Source organism: Heloderma suspectum, chromosome 15, assembly GCF_057233095.1.
Source record: "Heloderma suspectum isolate Gila_16-S chromosome 15, 16-S_ref, whole genome shotgun sequence".
Classification (NCBI taxonomy): domain Eukaryota; kingdom Metazoa; phylum Chordata; class Lepidosauria; order Squamata; family Helodermatidae; genus Heloderma; species Heloderma suspectum.
Window position 1 is genome coordinate 16,018,122 of NC_139472.1, and position 25,489 is coordinate 16,043,610.

General features: G+C 43.6%; 1 protein-coding gene across 8 annotated transcripts in view; it reads left to right on the top strand.

Moving 5' to 3' along the window:
- Nucleotides 1–25,489, top strand: part of VPS13D (vacuolar protein sorting 13 homolog D) — a 210,812-nt gene that overhangs the window by 37,551 nt on the left and 147,772 nt on the right. For 6 of the 8 annotated variants that reach the window (XR_014785992.1, XM_084821541.1, XM_084821543.1 and 3 more), the window contains exons 18-26: nucleotides 302–434; nucleotides 3,745–5,961; nucleotides 7,432–7,580; nucleotides 9,216–10,256; nucleotides 12,156–12,246; nucleotides 14,208–14,334; nucleotides 15,712–15,892; nucleotides 17,120–17,302; nucleotides 21,780–22,002. Coding sequence is in view for 7 of the 8 variants with exons in the window: in XM_084821541.1 (XP_084677667.1) it covers nucleotides 302–434; nucleotides 3,745–5,961; nucleotides 7,432–7,580; nucleotides 9,216–10,256; nucleotides 12,156–12,246; nucleotides 14,208–14,334; nucleotides 15,712–15,892; nucleotides 17,120–17,302; nucleotides 21,780–22,002 (4,345 nt within the window). In the remaining variant the exon portion in view is untranslated. The remainder of the gene's footprint in view (nucleotides 1–301; nucleotides 435–3,744; nucleotides 5,962–7,431; nucleotides 7,581–9,215; nucleotides 10,257–12,155; nucleotides 12,247–14,207; nucleotides 14,335–15,711; nucleotides 15,893–17,119; nucleotides 17,303–21,779; nucleotides 22,003–25,489) is intronic. The other 2 variants (XM_084821542.1, XM_084821539.1) reach the window with 1 other exon arrangement.

Sequence of the window (25,489 nt, forward strand, 5' to 3'; positions counted from 1 at the left end):
GGTGTGTGTGTGTGTGTGTGTGTGTGTGTGTTTTCTTCCAAACACCAGTCTTGGGGGGGCGGGGGGATGCATAAATATAGGTATTGTGTCTGGAAGCCCATGAAGAACAATTCTTTGAGATTAACAAAGGAGCTTTTGGTAAAACATCTATACAGGTATGTGAAAAATGTGAAAGTTTATGAACTGGTAAATATGCTTTTAGATTTGCTTTTTCAGTTATTAGCGTTTAGATTTATATCTATAAACAACGTGAGTAATATTTTGAGTTACTAAAAAAAAAATGCCCTTTTTTCCTTTCCAGGAAGACAGTAAGCGCTGGACGGTGTGCCTTGATATTTCTGCTCCTCAGGTGATCTTCCCTGATGACTTCAAATTTTCTGATCCAGTTTTAGTAGTGATCGATTTGGGAAGAATGTTACTTACCAATTCTCAAGGTAGAGTCAAACTTCTTTTTTTTTTTTTGTGGAAAAGCATACCTATTCTTAGATGGGAATATTATCGTTATTGGAAATGAGCCTCTTTTAAAACTCTTGAATCTTTATTTTCTACTTTTAAGTGGTTGTGATTGTATTGAAGAGAAATCTGTGTGCAAACCTATTCAGAGGCAGGGTGCTAGAGACAGACTGCACACGATGGCTGTCTCCATCACACCCTTCTTGTGAGTACCCTTCAGGGGACTGGCTAGATTCTGTACACATGATAGCAGTGTACAAAATTATGCATGGTGTGGCAGATGTGGATAAGGAGACATATTTCTCCCTCTCTCATAATGCTAGAATCCAATGGGATCATCCCATGAAGCTGATTGGTGGGAGATTCAGGACAGGTACAAGGACGGACTTCTTCACACAGTGCAGAGTCAAACTGCGGGAATTCACTCCTGCATTGAGTGAATGCTCAAACTGCGGGAATTCACTCCCGCATTGTGGGAATTCACTCCCACAAGACATAGTGATGTCCACCAATTTGGATGGCTTTAGAAGGGGCTTAGACAAATTCTTGGAGGAGAAGACTATCAATGGCTACTAGTCCTGATGGCTCTGTGCTACCTCCAGTATCAGAAGCGGTATGCCTGTGCACACCAGTTGCTGGGGAACATGGGCAGGAGGGTGTTGTTACACTCATGTCCTTGTGGGTTTCCTGTGCGCAGCTGGTTGGCCACTGTGTGAACAGAATGCTGGACTAGATGGACCCTTGGTCTGGTCCAGCAGGGCTCTCCTTATGGTCTTATATGCTTCTGCAGGGGAAGGGGGCACAGTTGAGTGGTAAAGTACATGCATCTCCCAATCCCTGGCATCTCCAGGTAGGGCTGGGAGAGATCTCTGCCTGAAATCCTAGAGAGCCACTGGCAGTCAGTATAGACAGTAATGACCTAGATGGGTCTGACTTGTAGGTTTCTCACAGGCAGCTGGTTGGCCACTGCGTGAACAGAATTCTGGACTAGGTGGACCCTTGGTCTGATCCAGCAGGGCTCTTCTTACGTTCTTACGATGCTGAGCTAAGTGGCCCATTGGCTGCTCAGGCAGTAAGACCGTGGATCGGTTCTTAGGCTTAATCAAGGAAGGTATTTTATATACCAGGGAGGGCAACCTTTTTGGATTCGGGGGCTGCATTGGCTCGTGCAGAACCCACTGGAGGGCTGCAGAAGTGGTCTGGTCCGGGGGCAAGTGCTGTTGGGGATGAGTAGGACCAGGACACACTCACCCATTCACTCACCACCACTTCCTCCGCAATCCTGAGGCTTTAACCTTATCTCTCCCCCCCCCCCCCTATATGGATGAGGAGTGCTGTTTGGGAAAACAGCAATCTTGATTATGATTCCTGGGGCGGGAAGACCCACTAGCAGTCCTAATCAGGATCGTTCTTCGCCGCTGTCAATAGCAGCAGGGAAATGGTGATCTGTTCCCCACCAACCACCTGATGACGACTGGGAAAAGTGGGTGTGGCGCTCGGTGGCTGCCAGGCCATACTGAGAGTGGCCGAGGGCTACCAGTTGTTCGTATGTGCTCTGTCCTAATAGTGAGCTCCTTTTTTGAGTATGGCTCCTTATGTAAACAAAACAGCCCTGTCCACGCACAGGAGGGAAGTATCTTCAGGCTTGTGGGGAACCTGCCTTTAATCTGGATTATAACCAGTGTGTGTGTTTTTATGTTATGGCATCTTCCCAAAATAGGATACGTGCTTGCTAATGTGGCTATTTCATCTTTGAATCCGCCTTTCTCTTGGTAGGCAGTCACTTTGTTGAGGGTGTTGCCCTAAAAAGTGACTAAAAGGTACTCCAGGGTTTGCAGAAGTACAGAAGATCGGGGGCGGGGGGAGGAGGGAGAAACCACCTAAAATGATCTAGTGCACAGTTGGCATAGAATGGAGTATCCTGAAAAAAGGCATGTCTTGTTGGAATTGTAAACAGGAGCACTCCACATTGTGCTGTTTTGTTGTGGGTTCCACGTGGCCAAAATTCTATTTACGTTGTGCCGGTATTGGGTTCTTAGAAATAAAAATCCAGGAGTTGCTCCTGCTTGTCATGCAGCAGGCCAAAATACTGGAGCACTCTTTTCTCCATCTGCTAGGAGGCAGGCACTTTCCTAAAAGAAAAGAGTCTGTCATGTCTTGGACTAGGAAGGACAGTCACTTCCATTTTTGTTCCAGTCTTTCCCTTTCCTCCTCAATGAATGGGCTTAGCTCTTTGAGCCTTCTCTGACCACCAGGACAGAGGTATTCTGATGAGTGGCTTCAACTTTCTTCGGCTTTCCGTCACAGAAAACACATTTGGGAAAACCATGCAGGAGTACTAGATGCATTTGTGCCTTTTGCACAAAGCAAACCAGAGCAAACCTGGCTCAGAAGCGGTGAAAAGCAACATGTATAAAATGGTTCCCCAAAAATGTTTCTTTGATTTTGCTAATAGAAACTTTTTTGGGGGGTGGGGAGAAAAGTTGACTGTAGGGAAAATGGCATATCAAGAATTACTACCTTTTAATAAAGAGCTCACTGCTTCTTAGCTCATCTGCCAACCTTCTAAAACATGATAGTCGCTATTTTAGAGTTGTTCTTGGCATTAAAAAACAGGAAGAGGGACAGATCTGCTGCCCTTTTCAAATTCTTGATCGAAAATGGAAGTGAATATCAAGGTGGGGACTACCTCAGTGCTGTCTACATGGGACTGCCTTTTAAAACAGTTAGAAAACACAGTGCGTCCACTGGAATGTGTTGGAAGAGGCAATTTAGCTGGTATTGTGCCAGTCCTACATCTGTTACAGTGGTTACCAGCCTGCTTCCAAACTCAATTTAAAGTACTGATCTTTAAAGCTGTAAATGGCCCAGGACTGGGTTATCTGAAGAACTATTTAGTTATGTCTATGCGAAACTACTGGGGCTCTATATGGCTCTGGAGATACTGCTGTCTGGCCCATCATAAGAACAGATTGGCAGGTAGCATGAGCAGGATCTCTTCCATGGTGGCTCCACAGTTCAGGAACTTCTCTTTGTTGCCATCTTTACATGTGCTGTGAAGGCCTTCTTTGTTGCAATAGCTTTGCTGACTCATAAGTTTAAAGAACAAACAAAACTTCTCTGCCGATGTATTCACTGATATACATTTTCATTGTTCTTTTACTGTTGGTTTTATTTATACTTTAAGCTCTCTGTGAAAGATTTGCCTTGAGAGGCATGGCAATTTATTTAAATATTTAAATAAAATAACAAATGAAATGTGGATTTCACTCATCTCTTCTCAATTTCTAGAGGAGGATAAAAAGAAGAGTTCAGGTGGTCCCTTGTCAGAGCAGAGTGACCTGAGTGATGATGAGTATAAAACGCCTCTTGCAACCCCTCCTAGCAGCCCACCTCCTGAACCCAGTGAGGACAAAACTCTCGAGTTTCCGGGGGTAGAAATTAGTGAAGAGCAGTTGCAAGCGCCTTTGATGAGTAAAAAAATGTATGACACCTACAGCTTGTCATTCATGGATCTTCAGATCATGGTTGGCCGAGTGAAAGACAACTGGAAATATGCCCAAGACATTAATGTTGGCCCAACACATGTGGTGGAGAAATTCAATGTTCATTTACAGCTGGAGCGCAGGTTGATATACACATCTGATCCCAAGTACCCTGGTGCTGTCTTATCTGGGAGCTTACCCGATTTGAAAATACATATCAATGAAGATAAAATAATGGCGCTGAACAATTGCTTCGGAAGACTGAGCTCATCTGATACTGAAGCTTTAGGCACCTCACAGTTGGGGAAACAGACAAGTTGCAGAGATCTAGATCAGCGTGGCAGTTTGCATAGCTCTGTAGTGAATTTAACACAGAGCGTTATGATAGTGGAACAGCACACCAAGGAAGTGCTTGTAGAATCACAGCTACTTCTAGCTGTGTTCCAAGTGAACTGCATGCAGCTCGCAGTTGAAAGCAACGGCCGGTATATCTCTGTCCTCAAGGTGTTTGGCACGAATGCCCATTTTGTGAAGAGGCCTTACGATGCAGAAGTCTCTTTCACTGTTCATGGCTTGCTCTTGGTGGACACTATGCAAACCTACGGCTCTGATTTTGACCTCTTGATGGCTTCTCACAAGAACCTCAGTTTCGACGTTCCTACAGGAAGCCTACGGGACAGGAGGGCTCGGTCACCTGTTGGTGAGCCTGGTGCGGCCCATTCGATGGGTGGGGTGAGCTTGGCCAAGAAATGGGCTGCAGCATCAAGTGAGTTGCCGGAGGGGTTCCCCCCAAATGACGAATCCTTGATTAAACTGGAATACCAGTTTGTGAGTGCAGAATGCCCTTCTATGAACTTGGACAGCACTCTCCAAGTGATATCAGTGCAGATGAACAACTTGGATATCATTCTTAACCCAGAGACAATAGTTGAGCTGATTGGTTTCCTCCAGAAGTCCTTTCCAAAGGAAAAAGATGACTCTAGCCCTCAACCATTAATGACTGACGCGGAAAGACGTTTCAGCGAGCAGGAAATCTTCCAGTCCACCCACGCCCAAAATACAGAAGTAGCAGTGGATATTCATTGGTTAAACATCCTTCTCCTTAGGACAGTTACAGTGATAAACGGAGAAAAACGTGGCCAGAAAATTGCGACGGCAAGCATTGGAGGCACCAAAGTGAATGCCTCCCTGGGCAGCAGGCTTGAAATCAACGGGTCTCTCGGTTGCTTGCACCTTACGGACCTGACCCAGGACAACGTTAGCAACCAATATGTTGTAAGCATCGGGAACACAGTAAGGTATGAAAATCTCCTTTGCGACGTGAGCTGCTTCAAGTCTTCGTTTCTCCAGTTGGATGAAACAAGCAGCCTTCCAAATGCCCTAAGCTTCACTTTTACAAAGCAGTCGAAGGAGGAATGCTCACTTCACCTCAGGATGGCATCCTTACATTACAACCACTCGGCAAAATTTTTGAAGGAGATCACCTTATCCCTGGATGAGCTAGAGGAGAACTTCTGCAGCATGCTGAAGAGCGCAGCAACAAAAATGACCATTGTCTTGGCCACTAAGACTGCCAAATATAGCGAAATGGTTTCTCTGTTTGATACAATGCCTCGGTCAAGGGACCCATTTAATTTGGAAAACAATGAAGGAGAGGAATTCCCCACAGTGCGCTCCAAAGCTGAGATGATTAAGCTTGTTTTAAATGTGAACATTGAGTCCCCAGTTGTATCCATACCCCGTAAGCCAGGAAGCTCTGAGCTGCTGGTAGGACATCTAGGGCAAATATCAATCCAGAATTTTGTGGCAGGAGAAGACAATTTGAGAAGTGACAGACTTCAAGTTGAAATCAGAGATATTAAAATGTATTCTTTAAACAGCAGCCGTTTAGCAGGCAAGAAAGAAGCTTCTTCCGAGGTGCCAGATCCATTACACCCTCCTTCAGGCATTGCCAGCAGCAGCAGCCAGGAAGATTCTCAATTCACTCGTCATGACTTCTTTGAATCCTTACATAAAGGCCATGGTAAGCTGCCAGAGGATCCAGTTGTTTGCTACTAGTTTTCAGAACTTTGAATTTGTTGGTAGCCATGCATTCAAAGTGGATTTTAACTGTGCTTCTAACTGTGTTGCATTAACTATGCATTTAATATCCTTCTGCCATCTTGTAGTATTTCTGTATACAAAATATCCCTTAATTTGAGATACTCACTTCATGTGGGGTGAAAGCATGTTTAGAAAGTTGGGGGTATTCACCCGTATGTCAACTTAAAATAAAAATTGACACCCTTAGGGTGCAGTCCTATGGATGTTCAGACAGAAAAAAAATCCTACAACTCCCAGCATTCCCCAGCCAGCCATGCTGGCTGGGGAATGCTGGGAATTGTAGGACTTTTTTTCGGTTTAAACACACATAGGATTGCACCCTTAGTCACTTTCTGGCAAGCACCAACCAATTATTAACAAGGGTTCACAATCATTATTATTATTGTTATTATTATTATTATTTCATTACGTTTCTATACTGCCCCATAGCCGAAGCTCTCTGGGTGGTTTACAAAGTTTAAAAACATTAAAAATACAATATGCAAAATTTAAAAACATAAAACAACACACAGATAGTATACAGAGAGACAACATATATCTAAAAACAGCTTGGAGCAATCAGCTAAACCATAAAACAAATCCGGGATCAATTAAAACTCATCACATGCTGCCAAATGCCTGGGAAAGTCTTGACCTGGCACCAAAAGGAAACCTTGACTTGGCTTTCTAGCCAGCTGTTGTTTGTGATTGGCTCCCTTCTTTTCCCTGAATCCTCTGGAATGTGCAGTGAGGCAGGGTCGAGCCCACGTTTGCACTGGTGCCATCAAGGAAGTAAGAAGCAACGGCAGGTTTGCCTGCTTTTTCTTCCTTTCTGCAAACCTCAGCACGGGTGAGGGTCCCAGAAAGGCAACCTGTGTTCTGCTGTACACCCTACTTGCCAAGGGGTTTGCCCTTGAGCCAATGAGTAGATTTGTGGAAACCTGATTATTTGAATAACACGGGCTGTTATGAACTGCAACAGGGTACCTTAGAGTTTGCGGGTTTGAAAACTGGGGCAAGAAGCAAGTTGGTTTCCATTCTGGCTTGCCAAGGTGTACCTAGCCTGGCATTAGGGATGGTCCCTTCATTTGATCATGATTCATACTGTGGAGATTAATCAAGATTTATTTATTCATGAATTACATTTTTATACTGCCCAATAGCTGAAGTTCTCTGGGCTGTTCACAACAACTAAAACTATAAAATACAGGACAGTGCAATACACACAATAAAATGCAATGTAAAAAGTTTTAAACTACAGTAGAAAAAATAAATAAATAACCAAACAGACGCTAGCACCAGTGCAAAAAAATTAAAATAGAATACCAGATATAACGTGAACTGAAATGTTAATAATGTTAATGTTAATAAAGATGTTAATAGGCTTTCGCATGTGTCTCCCTAATTACAGCTTTCCACATTTTAAATGACGCTACTATCCAGTTCAAACTGGAGAAGATTCCAATAGAGAGTGATGCAGAGTTGGTGTTCTCTATGAATGATGATATCGAAATTTCAAGCCTTATGCGAATTGAAGGAAAATTTGTCAACCCTCTGCAGGTATAGTACACTTTAAGAATTTTTCTTTCTTCTTGTATACCCACCAATGGGAAGTGGTCCAGCTCAGGACGTTTCCAACTCAGTGTATGTTCCTAGAAACGGTTCCTCCATGAATTCATTGTTTCAGACTGAAATGATTGGAATGAATAGTTGTCTAGGGTTACAAAGGTCTCACCAGCACACTCTCTTTCTCTCTCTCTCTCTCTCTCTCTGGTGCTTGGAGGACACAAATGATGGAGGGCTTGATATGCCAGTCTGGGTTGTACTCACCAGTTTGTCCTGTAATTGTATTATTTTTATTTATTAGAAATATTTATATGCCACTTCTCATTTGAAACAAATCCCGAAGCAGTTTAATTTAATTTTGTGCTAGTGTCAATGAAAGATGGCTCCAGAAGGAGGGAGAACATGTGGACGTGGCTGGTGTGTGTGTGTGTGTGTGTGCATGCTCTCTGAGCCCATAGGTTTTAAGGGTAGCATCCAGAGAGGAGGGGAGAGCAGGAGATGGAATAGAGAAGCTTAGCCTAGATTTTTGGATTCATTGTCCATTGTTAAAATCTCAAAATAGTTACACAGGAGCATGCTACTTGGGATCCTTTTTGGTGAATCTAACATATATCCCTGAGACGTGACTGGATGGTGTTGCAGACCCCGCACAATCGGTTCTGTCTGGATTCTCAGTGGTTCATCTGCCTCCAACCTTACTCATTTTTTTTTGCAATTCACAAAATCGCTCACCTTGGAGAATGTCATTTTCAAGCACCCGCTACAGAAAGTATGGTCCTGTTGCAATAAAGTGCTCATGGTAACTTGTGGTAAAGAGAGAGTGTGAATAATGACTGTACTGGTTTCAGAAGAAACTCCTAACACATTCATTGAAAGCCTGAGGAGGGAGCGGGCCCACGCCCACTGATACAGCATTGGTCTGAAACGGTCTGACAGGCATAGAATTGTTCCTGTTTTTATTTATTAGATCTATGTATCACTTACCATATTTAAAAAAATATATCTAAGCGGCTAATGTTTATTCGTGGCTTTCTCAGAATTTACTGAATGCATGGGGAGAGATCTTAAACAACCCTGTTTAATCTTAATCTGTTTAAAACACCCTGTTTAATCTTAATCTGTTTAATCTTAAACAGTCCTGTTTAATCTTAGTCTGTTTAATCTTAGTCTGTTTAAACGGCTCTGTTTAATCTCAGTCTGTCTAACCTTAATCAGCCCTGTTTAGTTTTAAGGGCTCTATCATGTGATGCACATTTGTGTCAAAATGTGTGTTAAGCCTCCTTAATTTATTGAGTTCCTTTGGAGAGGGAGAAAGGCGGGGTATAAATGCAATAAATAAATAAATAAATAAACCTGTTTAATCTTAATCTGTTTAAACCACCCTGTTTAATCTTAATCTGTTTAATCTTAATCTTAAACGGCCCTGTTTAATCTTAGTCTGTTTGAACTTAGTCCGCTTAAACTGCTCTGTATAATCTCAGTCTGTCTAATCTTAATCAGCCCTGTTTAATTTTAAACAGCCCTGCTCTATCATGTGACGCACATTTGGGTCAACATGTGTGTTAAGCCTTCTTACAATTGAGTTTGAGAAGTACTAATGCTGGATTTCCTCCCCGCTGTTAAACACAGGTGGTGTTGGCAAAGCATGTGTATGAACAAGTTTTGCAGACTCTTGACAACTTAGTGTGCAATGAAGATTTGAGTAAGCCACCATCCAGCTTCCCAGCCTCAACGTATCCCAGCTCCCGTTCTTCAGCATCTCTCCACAGCACAAGCACAGACTTTTCCATCGACAGGAAGGAAAATGGGCTGTTCAGTCATTCCAGTTTTTCTACGTCAGCAAACAAATGTCTGCCTGTCAAGGAGGCAGCACAGTCTTTCACTCAAATACAAGCCACCTTTCATATTTCTGAGCTCCAGGTTCAGCTAAGTGGTGATTTCACACTTGGAGCACAAGGTCTGGTTAGCTTAACATTTCAGGATTTTGACGTTGAGTTTGCTAAAGATCACCCTCATACTTTATCCGTTCAGATTGCCTTGCGTTCCCTGCTGATGGAGGACCTCTTGGAGAAGAACCCAGACTCTCTATATAAGAACCTCATGGTGTCACGTGGAGCACCCAAGCCTTCCAGCTTGGCACACAAAGAGTACCTTTCCCAGTCTTGCCCTTTAGTATCGAATGTGGAATATCCAGACATGCCCCGTTCCCTCCCTTCTCACATGGAGGAAGCTCCAAATGTCTTTCAGTTGTATCAACGGCCTACTTGCGTCCCCCACAAAAAGCGCAAAGAAGATGCAGACTCAGACTATCCACTGACTCCACCCCCTTCTCCCACCGCAAACAAGCCAAATACGCTTTCCGGAAAGAGCGACTTTGACGATTCCTTGGTTCACATCAACGTGTTGCTGGTGGACAAGAAGCATCCGGGGTTTTCTTCTTGCTATGATAAAATCGGTCGCAGCGTGGACATTGACTTCAACTGCTTAGACGTGTTAGTAACTCTGCAAACCTGGGTGGTGATATTGGACTTTTTTGGGATTGGATCCACTGCTGAGAATCACAGCATGAAGTCACAGCCCGGAGACATTCAGCACCCGGTTAAGTTGGAAGCGAGTGTTTTGTCAGCCTCAGAAGCTCAGGATTCTGTAAACACAAAAGTGGATCTGAAGGTATGAGAGAATGTGTCCACGTTTATCTTCATATATGATTTACACAGGTTCACAATTTCACTTGCCAGCTTGCCCCTCTGGCAAGGAGGACTCCCAACAGACTTTCCAAAGTGTAACATGAGTGAGAGAAAACATCTTCTGAATTCCATGTTTGTCAGAAGGCTGACGGCAGAGTGTACTCTCCGTGTGGAGAAGGGGAGAAACTCCTGTTGTTTCTTCCCTTCTTTAAAGCTCAACACATATGAGAGAAGATGCCATCCCTCTTCCAAGTCTACTCTGTTTGGAGAAGGGGAGAAACCCGTGTTGTTTCTTCCCTTCTTTAAAGCTCAACACATATGAGAGAAGATGCCATCCCTCTTCCAAGTCTACTCTGTTTGGAGAAGGGGAGAAACCCGTGTTGTTTCTTCCCTTCTTTAAAGCCCAACACATATGAGAGAAGATGCCATCCCTCTTCCAAGTCTACTCTGTATGGAGAAGGGGAGAAACTCGTGTTGTTTCTTCCCTTCTTTAAACCTCAACACATTTGAGAGAAGATGCCATCCCTCTACCAAATGTGCTATGCTGCTCAGAGAGCTTGGGAGAGAGGCACCATCTTTACAACTTCTTCTTTTAGTTATATTTTTGTTGGGAGCATTTAGATGTATCAGATAATACAGTTCTGGGGAATATTTCGTATTTGGAGAACTGAAGACCATCTTGATTTAGGCATCATACCAAACTGTGGATAAGGAATGTTTATGGCAGCGTTCCCCAACCTGATACCTCCAGGTATGTCAGACTACAACTTCCATGTAGTCCATTTAGTACCAGGTTGGGGAAGTCTGATTTATTGTTTGACTTTGGAAAACCTGGTCTGAAGCGGTTTTGGAAACCATGGTTTGTTTATGGTTTTGGCATAGTGTCTGAATTGACAAGATGCTGTTATAGCTGCTGCTTTTTATGGAGACCATTGTACATAAAAATGGGAGTGCTGAGCAAATGGAAAATGAAAACTGCTGACCTGCTCTAATCCATAGTTTGCCCGACTTGTTTGGAAGCTCAAACCATAGTTTAGATTCTGAACTGTGGTTAGTACAAACCACACTTGGCAAGGGGCCTGAGTCTAGCCTTCAAAATAAGAGATTCTTTGGACTAATTTGTAGCCAGCCATATAGTACAGCTATATGTAGCCAGCGGTACAGAATGTGGCGGCTCGCCTGATAGAAGCAGCTGCCGGCATGGTGACATCACTCCAGTGCTGAAGGAGCAGCACTGGTTACCAGTTGTTTTCCAGGCCAAAATCAAGGTGTTGGTTTTGACCTTTAAAACTCTATATGGTTCCTGCCCAGCCTGTCTTAAGGAGCGCCTCCAGCAACACCAGACAGGCCGCTCAACAAGATCAGCCTCAGATGGCCTTCTGTCTGTCCTATCAGCCAGGACAGCTAGGCTGGTGAGGACGAGGGAGAGGGCCTTCTCTGTGGTGGCCCCTACTCTGTGGAACGCCCTCCCTAGGGAACTCTGCCATGCTCCCTCTTTAATGAGCTTCCGCCACTCATTGAGGACTTGGTTGTTCAGGCAGGCATTTGGGGTGGGCTAGGGAAATTTTTGAAAATGATGTTTTAATGTGTAATTTTTTTTTTAACTGTTTGTATTATTGTACATCGCCCAGAGTGGCCGGGTGACGGGCAAGATGGGCGATTAAGAAATTTAATAAATAAATAAACAATAGAAGGCAAATTCCACTGTCCTTGTACTGCTGGATCCTGCTGCATGCTGCCTTGCACCTGTCCTTCTCCTTCTTGGATGGCCTGTAAAAAAAGAGCTTTGAGAAGTGATTTGAAGGATGAGAAGAGTAGACTTGTCTTACTGTAAAGAAAAGACTCATCATGTTGCCAATTTCATTCTTTTCTGCTTAATTAGGTCCATTCCCTGTCCTTAGTTCTAAACAAGACAACCAATGAACTGGCCAAAGCGAATATATCCAAGCTTGTCACTCACATGGAAATGATTGGTAAGTCTGAGTCACCTATCCTTTGATAAGGAGATGGGGTTATAGTAATGTGATTGCCCTTTGTGATGGCTTTCATTCTAGGGAATCACTCCTGGTCTTTAGAATTGCTTCCATTTGCCACACAAGACCGGAGAGAGGAAAAAACCCTGTGCTTTTTCTGGAATTAACTAAATATCAAACCTGCTAAATAGAAAACCGGAGAAAGGGTTTGGGGATGAAAACATGCAACTGGATTTGGATGAGGTTCCGATCTCTACAATCTTATTTATTTATTTATTTATTTATTTATTTATTTCTATGCCGCCCAATAGCCGAAGCTCTCTTGTCTTACTGATGTCTTGTGAAGAAAAACTATATGATATATTTGGAGGGGAAAGTATTTTTAGATTCTCTGCCTCTTTAGGGCTTTTAAAAAGAGCTTTTAGCTCATCAGAATTTCTTCTAAGATAATTTTTCATTGGTTTGTTTATCTTTAATACCAGTGGAGAGTGGCCATGGAGATGTGGCTCAAAGAAGGTGGAGACACTGTACTATTTCTTTCTGAACAGTTTCTGCAGAAGGGAAGAAAGACACATCTGGTCAGCAGTCGAGCTTGCTGATAAAATGGCCTGGTGATGAAGCCTGAATGTCCCATTAGTAGGAAAGCAAAGTGTTGCTTTGCTTGTTTATATGGAAAATAATTAGACTTGCATTACAAAAGCATAGGCTATACCTTGTCAGTCTGACATCATAGAATAATTCGTAAGCATTTAGTTGGTACCATTGTAACCTGGTTTTACGTTTGAAAGATGCTGTTGAGGTATTTTATCTTATTTTTATGTGGTAATGCCTAATCACTGACCAACTATTTTGTTCTCTTATACCTAAAACGTCTCCTTTAAAAATATATATAATTTAAGCTTAACAGGAGTTGAATGCAAGCACACATGTATTGGGTGGAACAGTTCTTCTTTAATATTGTTCTCCCCCCCCCCACCATCATTTGCCACTTTCCAGAAAGCAAAGCTCTCCTCACACCTTGCCAGGGGTTGATAAAATTCAATGCTTCCATGCCCCCCGCCCGGATTTTTAAAATTTAAATCGGATTTTGTAAAATTTTAGAAAATTTTGAAATCGATTTAACAATTAGTAAAAAAAATTGCCTAGATCAAAGATATCATTAATACTAATTACGCAACCTCTAATTATATTCTATGAATGTGTTAATAGTTATGGAGATGGGAGATAACTTGATCAGTCCTATTCTGGACCTCAGGTGGTATACAGAAGTGTATGCGCTCTCGCTCTCTCTCTCTCTCGGCCTTGCTTCTCTCTAAAGTGCAAAGATAGAGAAGGTCAATGAATAGAGAATTTGGGGAGATGGAGTAGATCTGAACAAGGAGGAGAAGTCTGGATATAAATGCAAGGGATAAGGGAGGGGATTAGGACGTGAAAACAAAAGTGAACAGAATATATTCATGCAGTCGTGACTCCCAAGAAAACTACTGCTGCATGTATCCTCCACTGTGAACCTCCTTTCAAATGAAACCTACATCTCTGAATATGTATTAAGGTTATATTAAACAATAATGTACTTCTGCTAAAAAAAAAAAGATGATTAAATAGAACCTTCTTCACTAGTGATTTAAACTGTGATTTCAATAATTAAAATTGAGTCCTCCAATTTGAGTTAAATCAAATCAACCCTGCACCTCGCCTGCCCAGTTAAACATCAGTTGGGATGCTTTTGTTTTCTCAGAATCCTGATCCCTGCATCTTGTGGGGGTGAGCAGGAGGAGATATAGAGCCATGGCTTGATTATTACTAGCAGCCTGTGAGAGGACAGAGAAATCCTTGGGATGTTAAGCCTCAGTTTCCCCGAGCAGAGATCTGGTCCCACCTCTCTGGCCTCATACTGACTTTAAATGTGTTGGTAGCAATGCTGTCTAATCCCGTGCCTGAATGGTCTTGTGTTCTTGTAGAAGGAGATCTAGCCCTTCAGGGAAGCATTGGTAGCTTATCCCTAAGTGATCTCACCTCACATGGAGAATTTTACAGAGAACGCTTCACTACCAGTGGCGAAGAGGCACTCATATTCCATGTTTACAAGTAGGTGATGGCGGAAGGTGCATGTGTATGTGTGTGGGAGGGGTGATGGGGGAGAAGTGTCTGTGCTTGTATACATGGTGAGGTAGTGAAGTGGTGTGTTCTGAAAACCCTGTCGCATAAACCTGCTAATATCTGAGGCTTGTGTGGCAGGAGTATGTGATAAGGTCTTCTTCGTTGCTATATGCTAACTTTTGGCATGCTTCTGCCCTGGGAAACCCATTCGGCTCCTTCCCTGAAGACATTTTGGTCAAGGCTGAAGACTTCTGTTGCTCAAGCAGGCTATGGAGTTTTTACGAGTGAATTTTTTTTGCCTGTTCCCTTGCTCTTGTTTGGCTGTAGTATCCGCTACTTAAAAAAAAAAAAAAAAAGTCTATAGATATTTGATTTGTGTGTTCGATTTGGGTCATGCTGTGAACTGCCTTGGCTGCTTCATGTTCAAGGATCCACAAATGCATTCTCCAACTTGCCACTGGCAAGTAGAACTTTCCTGTTGTTGAGAGCAAAGAATCAGGGGCAAAAGTCCATGTCCTTCCTATGTGCCTCGAGCAATGTGAGGCCTACCAGGGATGCCAGGCTGATTTCAGAAGCACAGGAGAATGACAGGGGCAGTCCCTGATGCTGCACTGCATCTCTGAGATGCTTGGAGGGGTGTGCAGCTGAGGCTTAGCACCTGAACATTGGGGGCTTAGCACAGCAGGAAAAAGCCTGCATCTCTCTTCTCTTCTCAGCTATAGAAGCGGGCATGGGCGCACCCAACACACAGTTCTGCTGGTGGAATGTCAGAAGACTGTTTCCCTCCCGTGGGGGGAATAGGGCCATGCAGAGTGGGCTACCCTGCTCGTATTGAGGCAGAAAGGCAGGATGGAAACGTGTTTAATCAATATGGCAACTGGTTACTAGAGGTAGTCTAGTGCATGCGTCTCCAACCTAGTGCTGGTCGATACCAGTATGCCCACAGATACCTCTTTTGGTGCCCACCAAGCTCTCACCAGGCTTCTGATTTTTATTTTATTTCTTGAGATTTCTATTTTTATTATTATTATTATTATTATTATTATTATTATTAACTGGGAGGATGATATACAGCAAAGCAAAGAGTGGACCACTTGCATCATCTTTATTTGGGTTCCTAAGAGTGGTTTTGTGTTTTGTAGCTCACCCTCCACCTTTGAGTTTGTCTTCTGGCAAATGAGTGTGCTGTGATTTGCTGTGCCCACCATGGCAGCCATTTTGTGAGAGTGCCCATGACACAGGCTCAAAATTCCAAATGTGCCCATCGACCCAAAAAAAGTTGGGCACCCCGGTCTAGTGTAACCAAATATCCATTGTAGGCCTTCAGTCAAAGTAGAACATGTTGACCATCTTGTTTCCCACAAGGTACGGCCGGCCCGATCCCTTGCTGCAGAGAGATTGTGATATTCGTGTCAGCCTTCGGATGGCATCGGTGCAGTACGTCCACACTCATCGCTTTCAGGCAGAAGTGGTGTCTTTCATCCAGCATTTCACTCAGCTGCAGGATGTCTTGGGGCGCCAAAGAGCAGCAATCGAAGGACAGACGGTACACTTCAGGTCCTTCCCTGCAGTATACAGGAGATCAAATGCTTCTGGAACATGATCCTCAGAGAGCGTCACTGGAGGCTCGTAGTGATTTGGGAGGCCTCATTGTACAAAATAACCCCGCTTAGGGACTTTTTTTTATTCAAGACTGATTTTGTTAGCCTAGGGATTGTGGGATGTTGTTAGCCATTCCAAGTGCTTGGGATAATAACTCAGAATCAGCATTGCAGGGAAAGGTTGAACAATAATCACAGAATTTATGTCTGGCACTTTCTGAACACTTCGTAGTAATCCTAGCTACTTCAAAATAAGCTTTGCCAGCATTGTTATCCCCATATTATTGATGGAAGGCTAAGAAATAAAAGTTTGCTAAAGGCCACCTTGTGGGTTTGTGGCTCTGGGGAAACTTAGACCACAGACTTCCTGTCTTCAAGTAGTATCCAACTTTAGTCCTACAAACAGTAGACCCATTGAAATGAGTGAGACTCAAGTTAGTCACGAATAACTTTAGTCCCATTCATTTCAGTGGGTTTGCTCTATGTAGGACTAACACTACTCTTAATCCTCATACCCTTTAGAAGCATAATGACTTGAGGATCTTAGGGCTGCAGGGCCATAGCTCAGTGGTGGAGCTGCATGCAGAATGTCCCAGGTTCAGTCCCTGGCATCTCCAGGTCAGTCTGGAAAACACCTCTGTCTAAAACATTGGAGAGCCACTGCCATTCGGTGCAGGCAGCACCGAAGTAGATAGACCAATTTGATTTGATATTTATTGTTTATTACATTGTACAAAATACAAGATATAACGTTCCTTCCTACGTTTTGAAATCTATGGAAGGAGTTGCGCTTGGTTTATTTGTTACTTTTCTTTAACTTTTAATAGGAATGCTGCCTAGAATGGAATATTTACCCCGCCCTTAGAATCGCAGAATAGTGGGATTGGAAGGGTCTATAAGACCATCGAGTCCAGCCCCCTGCTCAGTGCAAGAATCCAAATCCAAGCATCCCTGACAGATGGCCATCCAGCCTCATCTTGGATGCCTCCAGTGTGGGAGAGCCCACCACCTCCCTAGGTAGTTGGTTCCATTGTCGTATTGCTCTAACAGGAAGTTTTTCTTGATGTTCAGCTGGAATCTGGCTTCCCTTCTCTTGGAGAGGCATATAATAGTTTTTGTAAGTAACCATGACATTACAGGGCATCTTTGAGACCTTCTCTCTCTTCACTAAGGTGAGAGATCAGGCCCAGCGATCCTCCCGAGTTCTCTTGGACATCGAAGCTGGCGCTCCTGTCCTCCTTATTCCTGAAAGCTCCAGATCCAACCATCTTATTGTAGCCAATCTTGGGAAACTGAAAGTCAAGAATAGGTTCCTATCTGCAGGAACCTCTGGTACCTTCTCCCTAAAAGATAAGGTAAGACTCATAGTCCTACTTATAAGTCTTTCACTCTTCTAGGTATTGCAGTTAATATTTGTTGTTGTTCAGTCGTTAAGTCGTGTCCGACTCTTCGTGACCCCATGGACCATAGCACGCCAGGCCTTCCTGTCCTCCGCTGTCTCCCGGAGCGTGCTCAAATTCATACTCATTGCATCGGTGATGCTATCTAGCCATCTCATCCTCTGCCGTCCCCTTCTCCTTTTGCCTTCAATCTTTCCCAGCATCAGGGTCTTTTCCAGGGAGTTTTCTGTTCGCATTAGGTGGCCAAAATATTTGAGCTTCAGCTTCAGTATCTGTCCTTCCAATGAGCAGTCAGGGTTGATTTCCTTTAGGATTGACTGATTTGACCTCCTTGCAGTCCAGGGAACTCTTAAGAGTCTTCTCCAGCACCACAGTTCGAAAGCATCGATTCTTCGGCACTCAGCCTTCCCTATAGTCCAGCTCTCACAGCCATACGTTGCTACTGGGAAAACCATAGCTCTGATTATATGAATCTTTGTCGGCAAGGTGATGACTCTGCTTCTTACTATGCTGCCTAGGTGTGCCATAGCTTTCCTTCCAAGGAGCAAGTGTCTTTTAATTTCATATTAGCAAACGGTAAGTATTATCGTACCTGGTTTTGATTTGAAATATTTTTCTTCCTTCCTTTAAGGATTCGATCTTGCAAGGCAATGCATGCAAGGATCCCATTTTATGTGAGGTACTTCCACACATCCTTCCTTGCAGGGCTGCTAGGTGTTTGCATTCAAAAACCTTTTGGAATTCAACCACTGTCGAAATTGCATTCATGTGTCCATATTTCTAAAACTGTGCCTTTTATTTTTATTACTATTTTTACAGGCAGTTGCAGAATTCCATAAGGACTGGTTTGGAAATGAGTTTGCTGTGTTCTTATGCTGTGTCATTGAGACTCTTCATAAATGGAGGGGAAAATAGATTATTGTACGAACAGTTGATTTGTGGGTTTAATGAGAAGTGTATGCTTTTCTGCTTGCAATTCAGTATGGTAAGAGATGGTAAGGGGAGTGCCAGCTTGTGGTGTATTTATGTGTTCACAGAGGAAGGTAGCATATCTCCATTTATGTTTCTCCTCCCCTCTCCCCACCCGCTCTGTCCCCTACTCAGAGGCAGGAGGAGCTGTGTTGTCCTCCATACTTCCTGGTTGCAAGGGCAGCATACAGAGAAGGCAGGCGTCTCAGAATAACTTCTTAAGAGCTCTCTGGGCAGTTCACAAAAAATTACAACCCAAAAATACATCATAACAAAAACCTAATATAAAAATTTTATCATACAAAACTAAAACATTTCAAAACAACTAAAAAAAGTTACAATAAGATACAATAAAATAACTGATATTAAAAACCCCATCATATGTCATCAAATGCCTGGGAGTAGAGGGAAGTCTTAACCTGGTGTCAAAAAGCTGAATACGTTGGTGCCAGGCTGACCTCAGTGGGGAGAGGATTCCACTATCAGGGGGCTACTGCTGAGAAGGCCCTCTCCCTTGTTGACTCCCTCTGAGCCTCCCTTGGAGGAGGCCCTCAGATTATGAGCGTAGTATACAGGTAGGAGAGATGTTTCATCAGGTATTGTGGTTCCAAACCATGTAAGGCTTTGTAGGTCAAAACCAGCACCTTAAGAACATAAGAGCCCTGCTGGATCAGACCAAGGGTCCATCTAGTCTAGCATTCTGTTCACACAGCGGCCAACCAGCTGTTGACAAGGAACCCACAAGCAGGACACCAGTGCAACAGCACCCTCCTGTCCATGTTCCCCAGCAACCTTAAAATTGGGCTCAGAAACTTGCAGGCAGCCAGTGCAAGCAGGACAGAATCAGTGTTACATGTTCACACCTCCTGGTCCCTGCTATCAATTTACCCGCATTTTGCACAAGCTACAGCTTACGATCAGCCTTCAAAGGCAGCCCTATGCAGTAATCTAACTTGGAAGTTACCAGAATGTAGACTACCGAAGCCAGGTTATCCCTGACCAGATAGGGGTGTAGCTGGTCCACCAACCAAAACTGGTAGAAGGCACTCTGTGCCACGGAGGCCGCCTGAGCCTCAAGTGATGGCAGTGACTCCAGGAGAACCCCCAGCTATGAACCTGCTCTTTCAGGGGGAGTGCAGCCCCATCCAGAACAGTTTGAACACCCTCTATCTGCTCACAAGAACCATCTCTTAACAGCATCTCAGCCTTTCTGGTTTGAGCTGCAGCTTATAACCTTCATTCAGTCCATCGTTGCAGCCAGGCCCCAGTTTAGCACATCGACAACCAAACCTGATGAGGATGAAAAGGAGGAATAGAGCTGCATGTCATCAACATACTGATGGCAATGTGCTCCAGAACTCCTGATGACCTCATGTAGATGTTAAATAGCAGGGGGACAGAACAGACCCCTGCGGAACCCTATACTGGAGCATCCACGGGGCCAAGCAATATCCCCCGACCACTGCCTTCTGGAGCCATCCATCCAAGTAAGAGTGAAGCCACTGCAATGCAGTACCTCCCACTCCCAACTCAGGCAATTATCCAGAAGGTATGTCTGATGGTATTGAAAGCTGTAGCGAGATCAAGGAGCATCAACGGGGTCCCCATTAGTTCTTGTATTGGGAATATTCTTTGTGGTGGTAGTCATTGCATAGCTCTTCAGGCCCACCTGGCAGAAATAAAAGAATACATTTCCCTTTATGGACACTTCTTATTCAGGGGCCATTGAACTCTGCTTGTGGTGGTTGTTGTTGTTCAGTCATTAAGTTGTGTCCGACTCTTCGTGACCCCGTGGACCATAGCATGCCAGGCGTTCCTGTCCTCCTCTCTCTCCTGGAGTGTGCTCAAGTTCATATTCATTGCATCAGTGATACTATCTAGCCATCTCATCCTCTGCCGTCTCCTTCTTCTTTTGCCTTCAATCTTGCCCAGCATCAAGGTCTGGAGACAGGTAAGGTGGTCTGGTACTCCCATCTCTTTCAGAATTTGCCAGAGTTTGTTGTGATCCACACAATCAAAGGCTTTAGTGTAGTCAATGAATTAGAAATAGACGTTTTTCTGGAATTCTCTTGCTTTCTCCATGATCCAGCAAATGTTGGCGATTTGATCTCTAGTTCCTCTGCCCCGTCGGAACCCAACTTGTACTTCCGGTAGTTCTCGGTTCACATACTGCTGAAGCCTAGCTTGTAGGATTTTGAGCATCACTTTGCTGGCATGTGAAATGAGCGCAATTGTGCGGTAGTTTGAACACTCTTTGGCATTGCCCTTCTTTGGGATTGGAATGTAAACTGACCTTTTCCAGTCTTGTGGCCATTGTTGAGTGTTCCAAATTTGTTGGCATATTGAGTGCAGCACTTTAACAGCATCATCTTTTAGGATCTTAAATAGCTCAGCTGGAATACTGTCATCTCCGCTAGCTTTGTTGTTACTAATGCTTCCTAAGGCCCACTTGACTTCACTCTGTAGGATGTCCGGCTCAAGTTCAGTGACTGCACTATCATGGCTATCAGGGACATTCAGATCTTTCCTGTATAGTTCTCCTGTGTATTCTTTCCACCTCTTCTTAATCTCATCTGTTTCTGTTAGGTCCCTGCCTTCTTTGTCCTTTATCATGCCCGTCTTTGCACAAAACGTTCCCTTGAGATCTCCGATTTTCTTGAAGAGATCTCTAGTCTTTCCCATTCTTTTGTTTTCGTCCATTTCTTTGCATTGTTCATTTAAGAAGGCCTTCTTGTCTCTCCTTGCTATTCTCTGGATCTCTGCATTCAGTTGGGTATATCTTCCCCTTTCTCCCTTGCTTTTTGCTTCCCTTCTTTCCTCAGCTACTTGTAAAGCCTCATCAGACAGCCACTTTGCTTTCTTGCATTTCCTTTTCTTTGGGATGGATTTCGTTGCTGCCTCCTGAACAATGTGACGGACCTCCGTCCATAGTTCCTCAGGCACTCTTGTCTATCAGTTCTAATCCCTTAAATCTATTCCTCACCTCCACTGTATATTCATCAGGGATATGATTTAGGTCATACCTGAATGGTTTAGTGGTTTTCCCTACGTTCTTCAATTTAAGCCAAAATTTTGCAATAAGAAGCTCATTTTCTTGGCAAGAATACTGGAGTGGGTTGCCATTTCCTTCTCCAGTGGACCACATTTTGTCAGAACGCTCCACCATGACCTGTCCGTCTTGGGTGGCCCTGCACAGCATAGCTTATGGCTTCACTGAGTTACGCAAGCCCCTTCGCCACAACAAGGCAGTGATCCATGAAGGGGACAGTCAGCTCCAGGTCTTGTTTTTACTGACTGTATAGAGCTTCTCCATCTTTGGCTGCAAAGTACATAATCAATCTGATTTCTGTTTTGACCATCTGGTGATGTCCATGTGTAGAGTTACCTCTTGTGCTGTTGGAAAAGAGTGTTTGCTATGATCAGCGTGTTCTCCTGGCAAAACTTCCCTCTTTTTTTCTTTCAGCAGGATTCTGTTCAGTTTTCTTCACCGCTGGGAACCCCAAAACACAGTGTGAAGAAAACTCCAAGTTCCAACGAGTCCAGGGTGGTACCAAATTCCTCCGATGGGTTGTACATGAAATTGTCATCTTCTGGCACAAATCTCAATAGACTGCAAAGTGAACCTGCAACGAGTCCTGTGACTAAAACACCCAAATCACCTGTTTTACCTGCCCCAGAGAGTCCTGGTGAGTTGGATAGAACTGGACCAACAGTCTTTCATTTCTCTTCTCCTCTTAATCTTTTTGGGTCTGTTCTGATCAGGTGCCACTGATAATGGTATGTAACCTTATGACCAATGGTCTGTGTATGTACGCTGTTCTATTTTTTTAAAAAAAATCCAGATAACTCAAATTGCTCTGGCCCACCTTACTTGAGCAGAGGTTGCTACAAAGCATTACTGAAGAATGAATGAGTGTGTGTGTGTGTGTGTGTGAGAGAGAGAGAGGGAGAGAGAGAGAGAAGTTACGAAAATGGAAAATTAGCGGGAAAGGGACATGGTGACTTTCCCTTTTTGCAATGTATAAACCAGGGATGTACGGGTTTTGTTTGATGTATTCCATCCATGTTTTGTGGATTGTCCGGCATCCAGTCCTTGATGGAATTGGGTACTGATTCCCCTTCAGATAACTTTCACTGGCATGTTACATTTTGCCTATTTTTCTTAGCTCAGTGTGCGATCAGTGAGCAGTTCGCACAAAAAAGAGTGTTACACGGTGGAGGCTGAAGACTTTGTTGTTGTTGTTTAAAAGCATTGTTGCTGTTTTTTAAAAATGGTGTATATACAGTATTAGTGTACTTTCCAGTAAATTTTGTATGACTAAATGTGCGTACAATTCCAGAAAGGGGGGAAAAAAACCCAGTCTGCACAGCTCGGAAGATTCTGGACCACTGCGAAATCCATGGGTTGAATTCATAGAAATCTGAAGTCATTTGAATCCATTCTGGATTTCTAGCTAAGTTTAATGTTTTACCATCTGTGTTTTTGGATGGTAGATTCAAAAGGATCCTTTATAGAGAACGGTTATGCCCCTGTGAAGTGGGAGAAGTAGAGACAGTGGGACGTATCCTATTTTACTGCCACTTTTATCGAGATCCCCAATCCTTTTTTATAACTCCAATTATACAAACAAATCCTGGCAGAACTGATAAATTTTATTTAGAGTATCTCTTGTTTGATTCGAATTCTCAGATCACTGTTAAAGTGGCTAGGTTTTGCACAGTGGCCATTATATGTCAGAGAGATGACAAATCAACATGGGTGAATGTTTTATACTTGGATCATTCTTGTTCTCTCTTACGGGGGTTTGTATAGTACCATTTTCAGTCTTTGATTTTGAATTGTATTTTCTTGTTTAACTGTTCCGATATGCTGGTTATATACTGTATAATACGGTAGTTATTTACTACTGTACTGTTTTGGATTTCTCCGACACCTCTAGTAAGATGTCAATGATATCATATTATGTCAATACTTTCCCAGCTGCACTGGCTGCCAGTCCCTTTCCAGGCCTGATTCAAAGTGCTGGTATTAATATTCAGAACCCTAAACGGCTCGGGGCCAGGTTATCTGAAGGATCTCCTCCTCCTATATGTACCTGCCCAGACCCTAAGTTCATCTTCAGGTGTCCTTCTCCAGGAACCCCTGCCAAAAGAGGTAAGGCAGGTGGCTACCATGAAAAGGGCCTTTTCTGCTGTGGCAGCCCGGTTATGGAACAAACACCCTAGAGAGGTTTGCCTGGTGCCTACATTGTAGTCTTTCCAGCGCCAGGTGAAGACCTTTGTATTTTCCCAGGCATTTTTAGTGTTTTAGCATTCCAGTATTTTTAGCTGTGCTGTCTTAAATCTGCCATTGCATTTTAAATATCTGCATTGCCGCTAGGTTTTACTCTGGTTGTATTTTTGTTCTGTAGTTTTAATGTATTATATTTTATATTGTATTTTCTGTTAAATTTTTGTGGTTTTAATTTTGTGAGCCACCAGGAGATCTTCGGCTATTGGGTGGTATAAAAGTGAAATACATACATACATACATACAAGAAGCAGGCTACCAAGAACCAGTTTGCAAAACTAGTTGAAGTTTTGCTCCAGTTTCATCTCCATAAAACACCACAAAAAAGTTGTGTCAGAACAAATATAGTCTGGTGATTTATCCTCTTCCAAAGTATATTGTATTTCTGTTGTATTTTTGTGGTTTTAGTTTTGTGAACCGCCCAGAGAGCTTTGGCTATTGGGTGATATAAAATTGAAATAAATAAATGGTATAAACATCACCTTCTGATCCCCCAACACATCCTTTCTGTGTCCTTCCAATGGCTCCCCCTCTCTTGCTCAGCTCCAATCACTCCAAGTGAAGGAGTTGCGCTGGTTACCAGTTGTTTTCCGGGCCAAATTCAAGGTGTTGGTTTTGACCTTTAAAACCCTATATGGTTCCGGCCCAGCCTATCTTAAGGAGCGCCTCCAGCAACACCAGACAGGCCGCTCAACAAGATCAGCCTCGGATGGCCTTCTCTCTGTCCCATCAGCCAGGACAACTAGGCTGGTGAGGACGAGGGAGAGGGCCTTCTCTGTGGTGGCCCCCACTCTGTGGGACTCCCTCCCTAGGGAACTCCGCCATGCCCCCTCTTTAATGTGCTTCCGCCACGCATTAAAAACGTGGTGGTTCAGGCAGGCATTTGGGGTGGGTTAGGGTATTTTTAGAAATAAGATGTTTTAAAGTAGAATTTTATTGTTTTAAACCTGTTGTATTGCTGTACATCGCCCAGAGTGGCCAGGTGACTGGCCAGATGGGCGATTAAGAAATTCAGTCAATCAGTCAGTTAGTCAGGGTTGTGTGGGATCATGGGGACAGCTGTGGCAACTCTGCGAGATGGCAGCCACACAGCTCTTGAGGGGTGCACTAGGCTTGGGGCATGCCCAGAAAGAGGAGAGGGGGCTGTGTGCATCCAGGTGGGTTACTCAAGGAGCTAGAAACAAAATAACTGCAGGTTTATTTTATTTATTATTTCATTTCGTTTCTGTACTGCCCAATAGCTGAAGCTCTCTGCATGGTTCACAAAAATTAAAACCACAAAGCGCAGCATAAAACAATATAAAATATGAAAGCTTAAAGCTACAATATAACAGTACAACCAGAATAACACCTAATAGCAATGCAGAGATTTAAAACACCAGTGCTAAAAGATTCGGAAACTAAAATGCTAAAATACTGGAAGAATAAAAAGATCTTCACCTAGCGCCAGAAGGAGTACAATATAGGCGCCAGGCGGACCTCTCTAGGGAGCTCATTCCACAGCCGAGGTGCCACAACAGAAAAGGCCCTCTTCCTGGTAGCCACCCGCCTCACTTCCTTTGACAGGGGCTCACAGAGAAGGACACCTGAGGATGACCTTACGGTCCAGGCAGGCTCATATGGGACGAGATGATCCTTCAGATAACCTAGCCCCAAGCCGTTAACAGCTCTGAATGTTAATACCAGCACTTTGAATCGGGCCCAGAAAGGCCTGGAAATGGACTGGCAGCCAGTGCCGTTGGAAACGTACTTGTGTAATGTGATCTTGTTGGCCAGTCTCTGTTAACAATCTTGCTGCCCTATTTTGGACTAGCTGAAATTTCCGGAGCGTTTTCAAAAGCAGCCCCAGCAAATCTTTCCTTCCTTCCTGCTGCTCAAGTGTT